An 11,440-nucleotide genomic window follows, 5' to 3' on the forward strand; every position below is an offset into this window, starting at 1 on the left:
ACATTCAGCCTCAAAACAGCTGATCTAATCAAAGGGAATCCAGTCAAATAAATGTCGCTTTAAGCAGGCGTTAAAATCTAACATTTAGCTCATTCAGGGGGTTGACGGTAAACCAGGATCTGATGCTTTTCTTTGGCAGTAAACTGAACATTTCTACACATTCTACTGATAGATAATCAAAGCTATATTGATTCTCTTCACTCTTGATCAATCTGTTGATTATTTCTCGACTGATGGACGAGTTCAGATCAGAAAAGGGTGAAAACTGTTTCCTCAAACGTCTCGTTTCGTCCGAATTTATTCAGTTTTTCTGTCAAACACAGAATTTAGACGTTTATTATTTTAAAAACTCAAACTGATCAAATCTGAAGACATGAAGTAAAAACTGCAGAATTTAATCATGAGAGCAAAGATTCAGGATTATTTTGTTTAATGACACTCAAGATGCAAAACTGTTTAAAGAAAATTAAACTTTTATGACTTGATGGCACAGAAAAATAAAATTATTCCTTCAGAGTTCATCCAACTTAAACATTTTCCTCTAAACATCAGATTTTCCTGCTTTTTTCTCTCATTTAAATCCAAGAAAAGCAGGTTTTTCCTCATTATGCGTCACTTTTCTGCCTTTTTCTGCTGATAGATGTTTGAAAGTCTGCAACCGAGTCTAAACACAATAAAACTGATCTCAGATTAATAATCCTTCCAAAAACACTCTACATCTTCTAAAACTGATCCACGAGAGGATTCTGCCACCGTCCTTCTGATTTTAGGTTTCATTTAAAAACGTGTTCACAGTAAAATGAGCTAAAAAGAAGAGGAGATGAGACAGCAGAACGGTAAAGAAAGCAGCTGTATGGAGACGTTTACAGCAGGACGACGTCTGCAGATAAAAACCAAACATCCTGGACGTCTTTGCCGGAGCTCTACGACACGAGAAGCTTCTTTATTCTGTGCAGATTCTCCCCTAAAACATCCCACAGTCGCTCCAGAAGCATTCATTCTCCCAAAGCCAGTCGTCTGCTGAGCGTTTCTGTTCTGTTTCTTATTAATGCCGCCAGATTTTACACGACAGGCTGCAGAAGTCGCTCTCTGATACAATTAAAGGACGGAAACGAGGAGGAGGAAAAAAGCTGCGAGGAACTTCAACCGTCTGTCCGATGACAATCGTGTTTTACAGCTCAGGATTACTAAAATGTTTTTAAAATAAAGGCAAACCGCAGCAAAATCACAGATGTAAAGACAAAAAACTGCAACGATTTCTAGTTAAAAACCGTCTAAATTCTGTGGTTAAAGCGGATTTCTTTCCTCCTCTGTGACAGGAAACTGAACATCTTTAGACTGAAACCAAAAGCAGACATTTGATGCACATTTTTATTTATTTTAACGAGTTTAAACACTAAATAAAAAATAATACATACGGACTGTTGGACGGTTAGTTCGTACACGTAAAGTTCGTACACGGAAAGTTCGGACACGGAAAGTTTGGACACGTAATTCTGTCGCTGTGTCCCTTCAGGGAATAAAAACATTCGTTATATCATCAATAAATGAAATTCTCCTGTTTAAATACTGATCTTTAAGCCAATCAACAGCCAACTTAAATGAAATATCAGTTATATCACCGTTTCTGCATCACACGACTAAACTTTCACACTTTATTTCTGTTATTTATGCTCCGTTTTCACAGGTTTTTGGTGTATTTGCAGTAAAAAAAAAACTCAAATATAGTCAGATTTACATGTTTACATGAATCAGATTTTGTGTTATTTGTCTGTAAAAACGACCCAAAGGAGAGTCCAGAACAGAGAAATATTGAGATTACTGTGACAGAAAAGCATCAAATCTTCGTCACAGTCGTCATCTATTCCTGAACCAGGAGCTCCTACGTTGCAAACAGTATTTTAAAATCTGGATAATAAAGAAAATTAACAGGATGAGTAGAAAATACAGCGAGACGTTAACGTTTTTACCATTTAATTCACCGGATTCCCTTCAAAAATTACCACAACGCAGCAAAATGCAGCTTTAAATCCAGAAATTTAAGGATTTTAACACAGAGGCCTCCTTATGACGACATTTTACAGTTAATAAATAGAAATATAGTTAGAATTATGTGTTTTTGAATCAGGTTGTGTGTTATTTCTCTGTAAAATGAGCCTCAGTCCAAACTACCAACCCAGATATTCAGTTTTCTGTCGTAGAAAAGCACCAAATCCTGTTCCTGACCTCAGAGCTCCATCATCACCAACAATCCTACAAAGTCTGATTATTTAGGAAACGTCACACCAGAAGGACATTTTTAGGGTTTAAATATTAAAAACACAGTCAGATTAACACGTTTATACGGTTTGATAAATGTCTTCATGAAAACATTTAGAGGTTAAATGTTAGAACGCAGCAAAAAGTAATCAGATTACAATCCTGAGGCAGCTTTGGTTTGTGGTCACACCTTATTATATTATTAGTGTTATGGTCACTCATTTCATTCCTCATATAATAATAATAATAATGAGGACAGAGCTGAGTGTGTGTGGCTCGTTCTCACTGCTCTGATCAGAAAACAGCTGCTGCTCTCATTATTCTACAAACTGTGTAAAAACCTGCAAAGAGTCGTCTTTAAACGCTTCATTCTGTCCAAATTAAGTCCAGAAGCCAAAAATATCCAAAGAAAAGAGTAAAATCTCTGCTGTTTTCTGGACAAACAGAACATTAAATCACCACTAACAGCTGATTGTTGTTCATGCACGTTAATCGGGTGTTTGTGGCTTTTTTCTGCAGACAAACTACGACATCAACCACTCTGACCCCAAAAAAGCAGCTTTTTCTAGTTTCAAATGATTCATATTTAACCAAAAAGCAAATATTTGATGAAATAATTCTGAACTAAACACAGATTTGTGTCGCCATGCATCGCTTATTTCTGCTCAATTATGAGCTTTACTTTGACATTTAAAGTGCATTTTGCTGATAAAACCTCTGGAATTTGTCAGATGTGTGTTTTTATTTAAGTGTAAAAACATCTTGCGGCGTGTTGAGCTGTGAAACTTTGTCCTGAAGCTCTGCACAAACCCGGAACGTTTTCCTGCCAGACGGCGTTTGAACGTCGCCACGCGGGATTCGAACCGGCGTCCTGCAGTCAGCGCTCTCTATCAGGAGGTTTCACTGTGGATGCAGATAAAACCATCCAGAAAAAAACCCTGAAAAGATTCACAACGGTCCCTGAATCGATCATCAGACTGAGCAGCGCCTCACGGGGCGTTTGAGGCCCGTTTTAGGGTTCGTAAACCAGAGGACTGGTGAGGGTTGAACGTTTGTGAGACGATCTCAGGATGAAACTGGAGGATTTTTATCACTATTTTTAACGTTTTCACGCCTCAAACGCGCACATATTTTCACTTTCTCCTTCACGATTGTTTGCTGAACGCGGCGCTGTGAACGCGACGCCGTCCGCCTCGTTTTTCTGACGCGCCGTGAAAACACAGCAAATATCACATCATCACCATCCATTCAGGCTGGAGGAGGGTTCTGCTCTGACAACATTTAACACCTGATTTGGGCTTTTTTTCATCGGCAGAAAAGAATCCCAGAACATTTTTCTTCTTCGTGGAAGATAAAAAAAACCAGAAGACTGTTTAACTTTTATTATTTCACTCCTTAAAATGAAGCTGGAGCTGTAAAATTCAAACGCTGATCCATTATGAATCGCCTCGAGGTCGATGAGTGGGAAAAGTTCAGCGAGGCTTTTTTTAGCTGCTATAAGTGATCAATAAGAGGATTTTAAATGACCGGCTGCAGGAATAAACAAAGTGTTTGTGTGTTGATAAGCAGCAAACGCTGCCGTCACGTCTCTGCATCACAAACACTCCGTCCATCACCACACTGGAACCGGAGAAGATCCTGCAGCGTTCACAGCGAAACACGTCCTCCTCACTGCGTTTACTGCTCACTTTTAAGGATAAACCACTGTTTCTGTCATTTATGCTCCGTTTTCACAGGCGGCTTTTGGTGTTTGTGGCTTTAAAAGAACTCAAATACAGTCAGATTTACATGTTTTTGAATCAGATTATGTTATTTGTCTGTAAAAACGACCCTCAGTCCAAACTACGCCTTTAAAAGTCTCATTTTGTCCAAAGCAGAGTCCAGAACAGAGAAATATTCAGTTTACTGTCGTAGAAAAGCATCAAATCCTCGTTACAGTCGTCGTCTATTCCTGAACTCAGACCTTCTACGCCACAAATAATCCTTTAAAATCTGGATATTAAAGACATTTCATGCTGACATCCACTTAAAATGAAAATTCACAGTTAATAAACACATAAACAGTCAGATTTACATGTTTTGGAATCAGATTCTGTTATTTCTGTGTAAAAACGACCCTCAGTCCAAACTACGCCTTTAAAAGTCTCTTTTTGTCCAAAGCAGAGTCCAGAACAGAGAAATATTCAGTTTACTGTCGTAGAAACGCATCAAATCCTCGTTACAGTCGTCGTCTATTCCTGACCTCAGAGCTCCAACCGCACAAATAATCCTTTAAAATCTGCTTATTTAGGAAATTCAACACCAACAGCGACTTAAAATGACATTTTACAGTTAATAATCATAAAATATAGTTGGATTACTTCACCAGATCCCCTTCAAAAATTACCACAACGCAGCAAAATGCAGCTTTAAATCCAGAAATTTAAGGATTTTAACACAGAGGCCTCCTTATGATGACATTTTACAGTTAATAAATAGAAATATAGTTAGAATTACGTGTTTTTGAATCAGGTTGTGTTTTATTTCTCTGTAAAAATGTGTGTAAAAACCACCCATAGCCCAAAGTACGCCGTTAAAAGTCTCATTTTGTCCAAACAAGAGTCCAGAACAGAGAAATATTCAGTTTTCTGTCGTAGAAAAGCACCAAATCCTGTTCCTGACCTCAGAGCTCCATCATCACCAACAATCCTACAAAGTCTGATTATTTAGGAAACGTCACACCAGAAGGACATTTTTAGGGTTTAAATATTAAAAACACAGTCAGATTAACACGTTTATACGGTTTGATAAATGTCTTCATGAAAACATTTAGAGGTTAAATGTTAGAACGCAGCAAAAAGTAATCAGATTACAATCCTGAGGCAGCTTTGGTTTGTGGTCACACCTTATTATATTATTAGTGTTATGGTCACTCATTTCATTCCTCATATAATAATAATAATAATGAGGACAGAGCTGAGTGTGTGTGGCTCGTTCTCACTGCTCTGATCAGAAAACAGCTGCTGCTCTCATTATTCTACAAACTGTGCCTTTAAATGTTCACACTTCATTTCTATTACTTCTCTTTTATTTTCACGTGTTTTTGGTTTATTTGCAGTTTTTAAAAAGTCAAATTTGACGCCTGCGATCTCTTAAATAATCCTCTGGTGACTTTCTCCTCGTTAGAACTCCACAAATCTGCAGCTCAGATTCCTCCAACTTCCATCGTTTCTCCGTCCACTTTCTTAAAATAAAAACGCTCTTGGTGGATTTTAATTCACTTCAACGCTTCAGGACAAACCTCTTCCATAAATCAGGCTGCTTTATTTACTTCAGCCCGTCTGCTCTGATGATATTTACTGCTCGTCCGTTCGTCACATCTGGAAGAGGAATCACTCGACATCGAACCGTTTCTGAACCACAAAAATGGGATTTCGGTGTCGAGACGCGCGATTCCACGTCTTCCTGCAGCAACAACGGCCTCACAAAGCTCACAAAACGGCAGAAAAGGACACGGCGACCAGCAGACAGCCACAGACTGAGCAGCAAACACACCGTCAGCGCTTCACACTGCACTCATTTAAACAACTGGATCATTAATGTGGCACCAGGGGGTCACAGTTCCAGCAGATTAACAGCAAAATAAAGCAGAAATGTGTCAAAATCAGAGCGTTGTCGGGTTCAGTCAGCTTCAGCTGCATTTATTCCTTAAATACAGTTTATTTTCTGCGTGGGTTCATTGATTTCAGTTTAAAACCTCCAGCGAGTTCTTCCTGAACCTGACAGCGATTTATCTGAGGCGCTGCAGATTTGGGGGTTCGAATTCTACTTTCTGTCCAGATGTTTGCCTCCGACCTCCAGCGGTCGAACAGAAACACAGATTTCTGCTCCTGAGGTTTGTTTTCCACAGTTTTATCTCCTAAAAGGTCAGAGTCTGGTTCTCGTAGAGGTTTTAACAGGTTTTTTAGGTGGGCAGAGAGTTTACCCACACAAAGAGGAACGCTGGCTCCTTTTAAACATTTTAAACAGAAAGCATTTACATTCACTGACTGCTATTTTTAAAGGAAATAAGGAAAAAAAATCCCCTTTTTCAGCCACTCAAGTGCTGATTTTTATGTCTTTTTATGGGTTAAACCAAAGAAATTCCTACATTTTATAATTTAGTTGACATTGTTGGTGAACAATAATAATAAAATAATCAGATTATTTAAAGTTAAAGTGCATTTGGAAAATAATTACAGGCTCATGCAAGAAGCAACAAGAGTCTGGGATCAAATTTAAACTGAAAAAAGAAGTGTTTCATTAGCTGCTAATTAATAAAGATTGCTGCAGATTGTAAGAATTTTTCTGCACAAAAATCTGTGCAGGTGGAGATAATATTTAGAGGATAAGCTGTAATATGTGCAGGATCCGTTTTAAAGTTGAGAAGAGGAGCTGCAGGATCCTGGAGGTTTTTCAGAGCTTCATCTCTCAGCTGATGGATTTTCTCGCTCCGTGTTTCAGGTGATCTGAACCTCAGGCTGCATTGATTAGTCTCAGTAAAGAGCTCACATTTCACCTGTTTTCTCCCCCAGAGACACACAGGAGCTTTAAACTCATTACTGTCCTGTTTTACTGGAGAGAAGAGGAAAAATAAAACACTTCTGGAGATCTAAAAACTCTGAGGACACCATGGGTTTTTTTTGTTTGTTTTACTCTTCAAATTCTGCTGCTCGTTAAAAATATTTATCCAACTCTATGAAGCTTAAAAATAAAAAAATCGATTTATTTAAAAGTGGAGCCGAATGTGTGCATCAAACATGAACTTATTTTATGGTGTGTGTTTATTAAAAAGCCGCACAGCTCTTTAATTTAACCTGTGACCCAGTTTGCATTCGCTTCATTTCCTGCCACAGTTTTCTCATAAATAAAAAATCGCTTAAATGCTGAATTTCAACAGAATTTACTGCTTGTAGAGAGGAGAAAATATCAGCGTGATTTAATTAAATCGTAGCTTATTAACTAAGTTGTATTTATTTGTCAGAGGATCCCGGGGAACGGAGCGCAGCGGCAGCGGCAGCTCCGCTCCTCCCGCCGCCTCTGCGCTTCTTGCGCGCCGCGTGTTGGAGCGGCACCAAACCGCATTTGTTCATTTGTTTAAATGAATAATCGGAGCCGCGGTGTGAAGCCCGTCAGCCTTACTTCGACTTGACGTGTTGGGTTTGTGAGGACGGAAACGAAACGGCGCACCGGGACCCGCTCCGCTCACACCGGGCAGCCGCTGAGCCCGAACCCGGCGGAGGGAGGCTGCGGAGCGGCCAGAGGAGGAGCGGAGCAGCGGCGGGAGATTAACGGAACACGACTGACTGGGGGGATTTATTTTATTTTATTTTAATCGTTTTCTGATTACAAACGGAACCAGTTTGAGTTTTAATCGATTTAAAGTGGAGTTTTTAAGAGGCTGCACAGATGCAAAGTTTCCTCGCTTTTCTCTGTATTTTTCTTCCCTCTAACTTGAACTCTGCTTTAACTTTGCTTTAATTTCTCGTGTTTCGCCCTGCAGGCTCCACTGAACCCCCACGCGTGTCACTTCACTGGAGGATGCAGAAACGACTTTCACCTCCACGCAGGAGTTTTTCTGACTGTGGCACTGATCGACCGGTTGGCACCGAGCACACATGAAGCTGCATGGGGGTTTGTGGTGCTTTACCTCTGGGCCGCTGTGTTGGCGTCCAAAATCCCCGCGCCCTGCATCCAGGAGCGGACCGGGGTCATGCCGGTGGGGAGCGGCTCCTCCTTCATGGTCAGGGCCCCCCGGGGGAGGCTGTCCTGGATGGAGAACATCAAAGTGTCCTTCTGGGAGCTTTGTCTTCACCGGGAACAAGAAAGAAGAATAATCCTCCCTGTAGCCGCCACTCAAAAAGCCAAAGGACCACCTGGATTAAGGTGGAGAAAAGAGGAGCGATGAGGAGGAAGGAGGGGAGGAGGAGGGATGGGGAGGGGGACGCACGGCGAGCTTCCCCAAAGTACCGGGTCCTGATCCAGAGAAGAGCCCCGGATCCCTCTGGGTTTCTCCGGGTTGTTTTAGATCCCAGCCCCGGCTCGCAGCAGCCCGGGCTTTAAACCGGCGTCTCTGTGAAGTTAAAAGAGGGCGGAGAGAGGAGCGGAGAGCGGGGAGAGCATCTCAGAGGAGCCGAGAGAGGAGCAGAGGAGAGAGACGGAGGACAATCAGCCGGGATCCGGAGAGCCTGACGCCGGGAGAACGGAGCGGGGAGAGCCGGGGATCAGAGGGAGGCGAGCAGCCGCGGATTGTGGAAAAATGAAAAGTGGGATAAAAAAACAAGCCAGCGCTTCAAAAAGGAGTAAAATGAAATGATTAGCAAACAAGAGGGAGGGACGGACCGTGGAAGGCTGCGGCTCCCGGGGGAACAGGGGGATTGGGCAGCGAGAAATCTCATCCCCTCCCTCCCCGGCTCTTTATGGCTCCTCTGTCCCGGCGGAGAGCTCCTTCTCCCGGGGTCCGGCGCTCTGGAGTTCCCGGGGGACCGGCGTGGAGCGGCGGGGGGCGGGGAGGGCTCCATATAAGGGCATCTCATTTGAATACTGGTCGCGCCTCTGCGGCCCCATTGGCCGGACTCGCGCGTTGCGTCATTGTTTTTCAAGGCGCGCTCCAAATAAGGGTTTCCGCGTGTTCGGCCGCGCGCGCTGCAAAAAAATGACGCCGGAATGTGGAGTTTAGAAACCGGCCCGTCACCGGGAGGAGGGCTGGAGGTGCGAACCGGCTCCATTCAGGCGGGATTAATGATCAGAGGAGGTGAGCGTGAGTAAAACCAACACAGTCACAAACCGTCCGGCCCGGTCTCCGTGTCCTTTCTGCCACTGCCGGTTCAGAACCGTGAGCCTGAAAGTGACTAAACGCCACATCCGAACCCGCTTCCGCATTAGGCCCCTGCAGACCCAGAGAGGAGGCTCTGAAGCTCAACTCAGATCTGTATGCAGCCCCTCCAGCCTCGCAGACTTCTTCAGATTTCGGGGATTAACTGGTTTCATGTGGAATAATCTCCTCTGTCATCCGCAGTTCAGGCTGACTGACACGGGCGGCGCGCAGATTTGGCACCAATTTGCGCTTTTTTACGCACGGACATATGGCGCTATGCTCTCACACACACACCGGGAGGGAAAGCCGCTAATAAGCCGTGTTTTAGTGCAAGTGTTTTATTTCACAGCGCAGTAAAATCAGTTTAATTTAAAGCGAGCGGCGGTAATAATAATAATAAGAACGGTGATCATAATTTGGAGGCCGTCTCTGATCATCGCTCTTGATGTTTGCGGGGATATTTGACATCTCCAGCAGTCATTTCTGTTCATCTCCGTGGCAGCAGCAGAATTCCTCTAATTAAGCAAAAACTCCAGAGCAGCGCTGATTAAATATTTATCCTCCTTTAGCCCGCTGCCTTCCTCCGGGGAAACAGAAACGTCTGGAAAGCTGGAAAAATACTTTGAGCGCACGGAGGGAGAAAAAGTCAATGAGACGAACATGTAGAGGAGGAGGAAGGTGATGAAGAGGAGGAGGCCGGACCGGACCAGGACCACAGAAACAACCTCACTCCAAACACGGTTCTATCATTCTCATAATTAGCCTTTAATTACAGGCCGCGCTCATAATAAATGATCATCAGAGTGAAACTGACGCTACAAATTATTAGATTAATTTTTATTAATTTTCAAAGTCTTGCTGGAATATTTTTAAAGCTTGTGGGAAACAGAATCTGTGCATTTACTCTCCGATATTAATTCTATTTAATGTTATTTTATTTGATCTTTTAAATTAATTCCATTCTGTTGAATATTATTTTAGGTTTGGATAAATCTGGAACCTTCAAATCTACTCAGATAATTCTGGAACCTAATCTAGAACCTTAAAATCTACTCAAACAATTTTAGAACCTCCTCTGGAACCTTGAAAACGTTCCTTAAACCTCCTAGGAGCACCTAAAAACCCACAGAACGGCCTCCAGTGAACGTGGAGATCCTCCTCTGAAAGGTTCTCTGATCACCTGGAGCTTCTCAGAGACGCCTCAGAACATCTGAAACCTCTTTAGACACACCGGTGAACATGGAGAACATCTCCTCAAGAACCCTAAAACCTCCTCTAGAGCTCCTTAATAATTACCCAGAATCCACCAGGAGCTCCGCAGAAATACCTCCAGGAACCCTCTCAGAACCTCACCACCCGTCCTGGAGCCCCTGGAGCCCCTTAAACCTTCATTAGAGCACCTCAAACCTCCTCCAGATGTCTGTCAGAGAACCGTAACCCGCTGAGGAACCCGACATATGCCTCAGAGAACTCCCAGATCCTCTCCAAGCACACTAGAACCCGCTGAAGGAACCTCCAAGGCCGACCTGGAGCTGCTCCAAGTGCTCCTGGAGCCCCAGAACCCCCTCAGAGTCCCTTCATCCCTCTTCAGAAGCTCTGGGTAACCCGGCTGCCAGGTCGGGTCTAACGGAACCTTAAGGAACAACAAAAGAGCAGGATTCCGTGCTGCAGAATGAAACTGGCCTCGTTTGTGTCTCTCTTTGTGTTACAGTGTGATCTGACGAAGCTGCAGCAGCTCCTTTACCTGCAGCTCACCTTTACCTGCAGCAGAACCTTTACCTGCAGCTCACCTTTACCTGCAGCAGAACCTTTACCTGCAGCTCACCTTTACCTGCAGCAGAACCTTTACCTGCAGCTCACCTTTACCTGCAGCAGAACCTTTACCTGCAGCTCACCTTTACCTGCAGCAGAACCTTTACCTGCAGCTCACCTTTACCTGCAGCAGAACCTTTACCTGCAGCAGAACCTTTACCTGCAGCAGAACCTTTACCTGCAGCTCACCTTTACCTGCAGCAGAACCTTTACCTGCAGCTCACCTTTACCTGCAGCAGAACCTTTACCTGCAGCAGAACCTTTACCTGCAGCAGCAGAACCTTTACCTGCAGCAGCAGAACCTTTACCTGCAGCAGAACCTTTACCTGCAGCAGAACCTTTACCTGCAGCAGCAGAACCTTTACCTGCAGCAGCAGAACCTTTACCTGCAGCTCACCTTTACCTGCAGCAGCTCCTTTACCTGCAGCAGAACCTTTACCTGCAGCTCACCTTTACCTGCAGCAGAACCTTTACCTGCAGCAGAACCTTTACCTGCAGCTCACCTTTACCTGCTGCTTCATGTCCGCTAATTAA

At 43.4% G+C, this 11,440-nt stretch overlaps 1 protein-coding gene across 2 annotated transcripts in view; it reads right to left on the reverse strand.

The window, feature by feature from the left end:
- LOC110965896 (transcription factor COE3-like) overlaps positions 1 to 8,736 on the reverse strand; it is a 187,358-nt gene extending 178,622 nt beyond the window's left edge. For both annotated transcript variants that reach the window (XM_051954580.1, XM_051954579.1), the window contains exon 1: positions 7,928 to 8,736. In XM_051954580.1, coding sequence (XP_051810540.1) covers positions 7,928 to 8,061 — 134 coding nt within the window. In that variant the 5' untranslated portion in view covers positions 8,062 to 8,736. The remainder of the gene's footprint in view (positions 1 to 7,927) is intronic.
- Positions 8,737 to 11,440: the final 2,704 nt, after the last annotated feature.

The sequence above is a fragment of the Acanthochromis polyacanthus genome, chromosome 10, assembly GCF_021347895.1.
Source record: "Acanthochromis polyacanthus isolate Apoly-LR-REF ecotype Palm Island chromosome 10, KAUST_Apoly_ChrSc, whole genome shotgun sequence".
NCBI lineage: Eukaryota > Metazoa > Chordata > Actinopteri > Pomacentridae > Acanthochromis > Acanthochromis polyacanthus.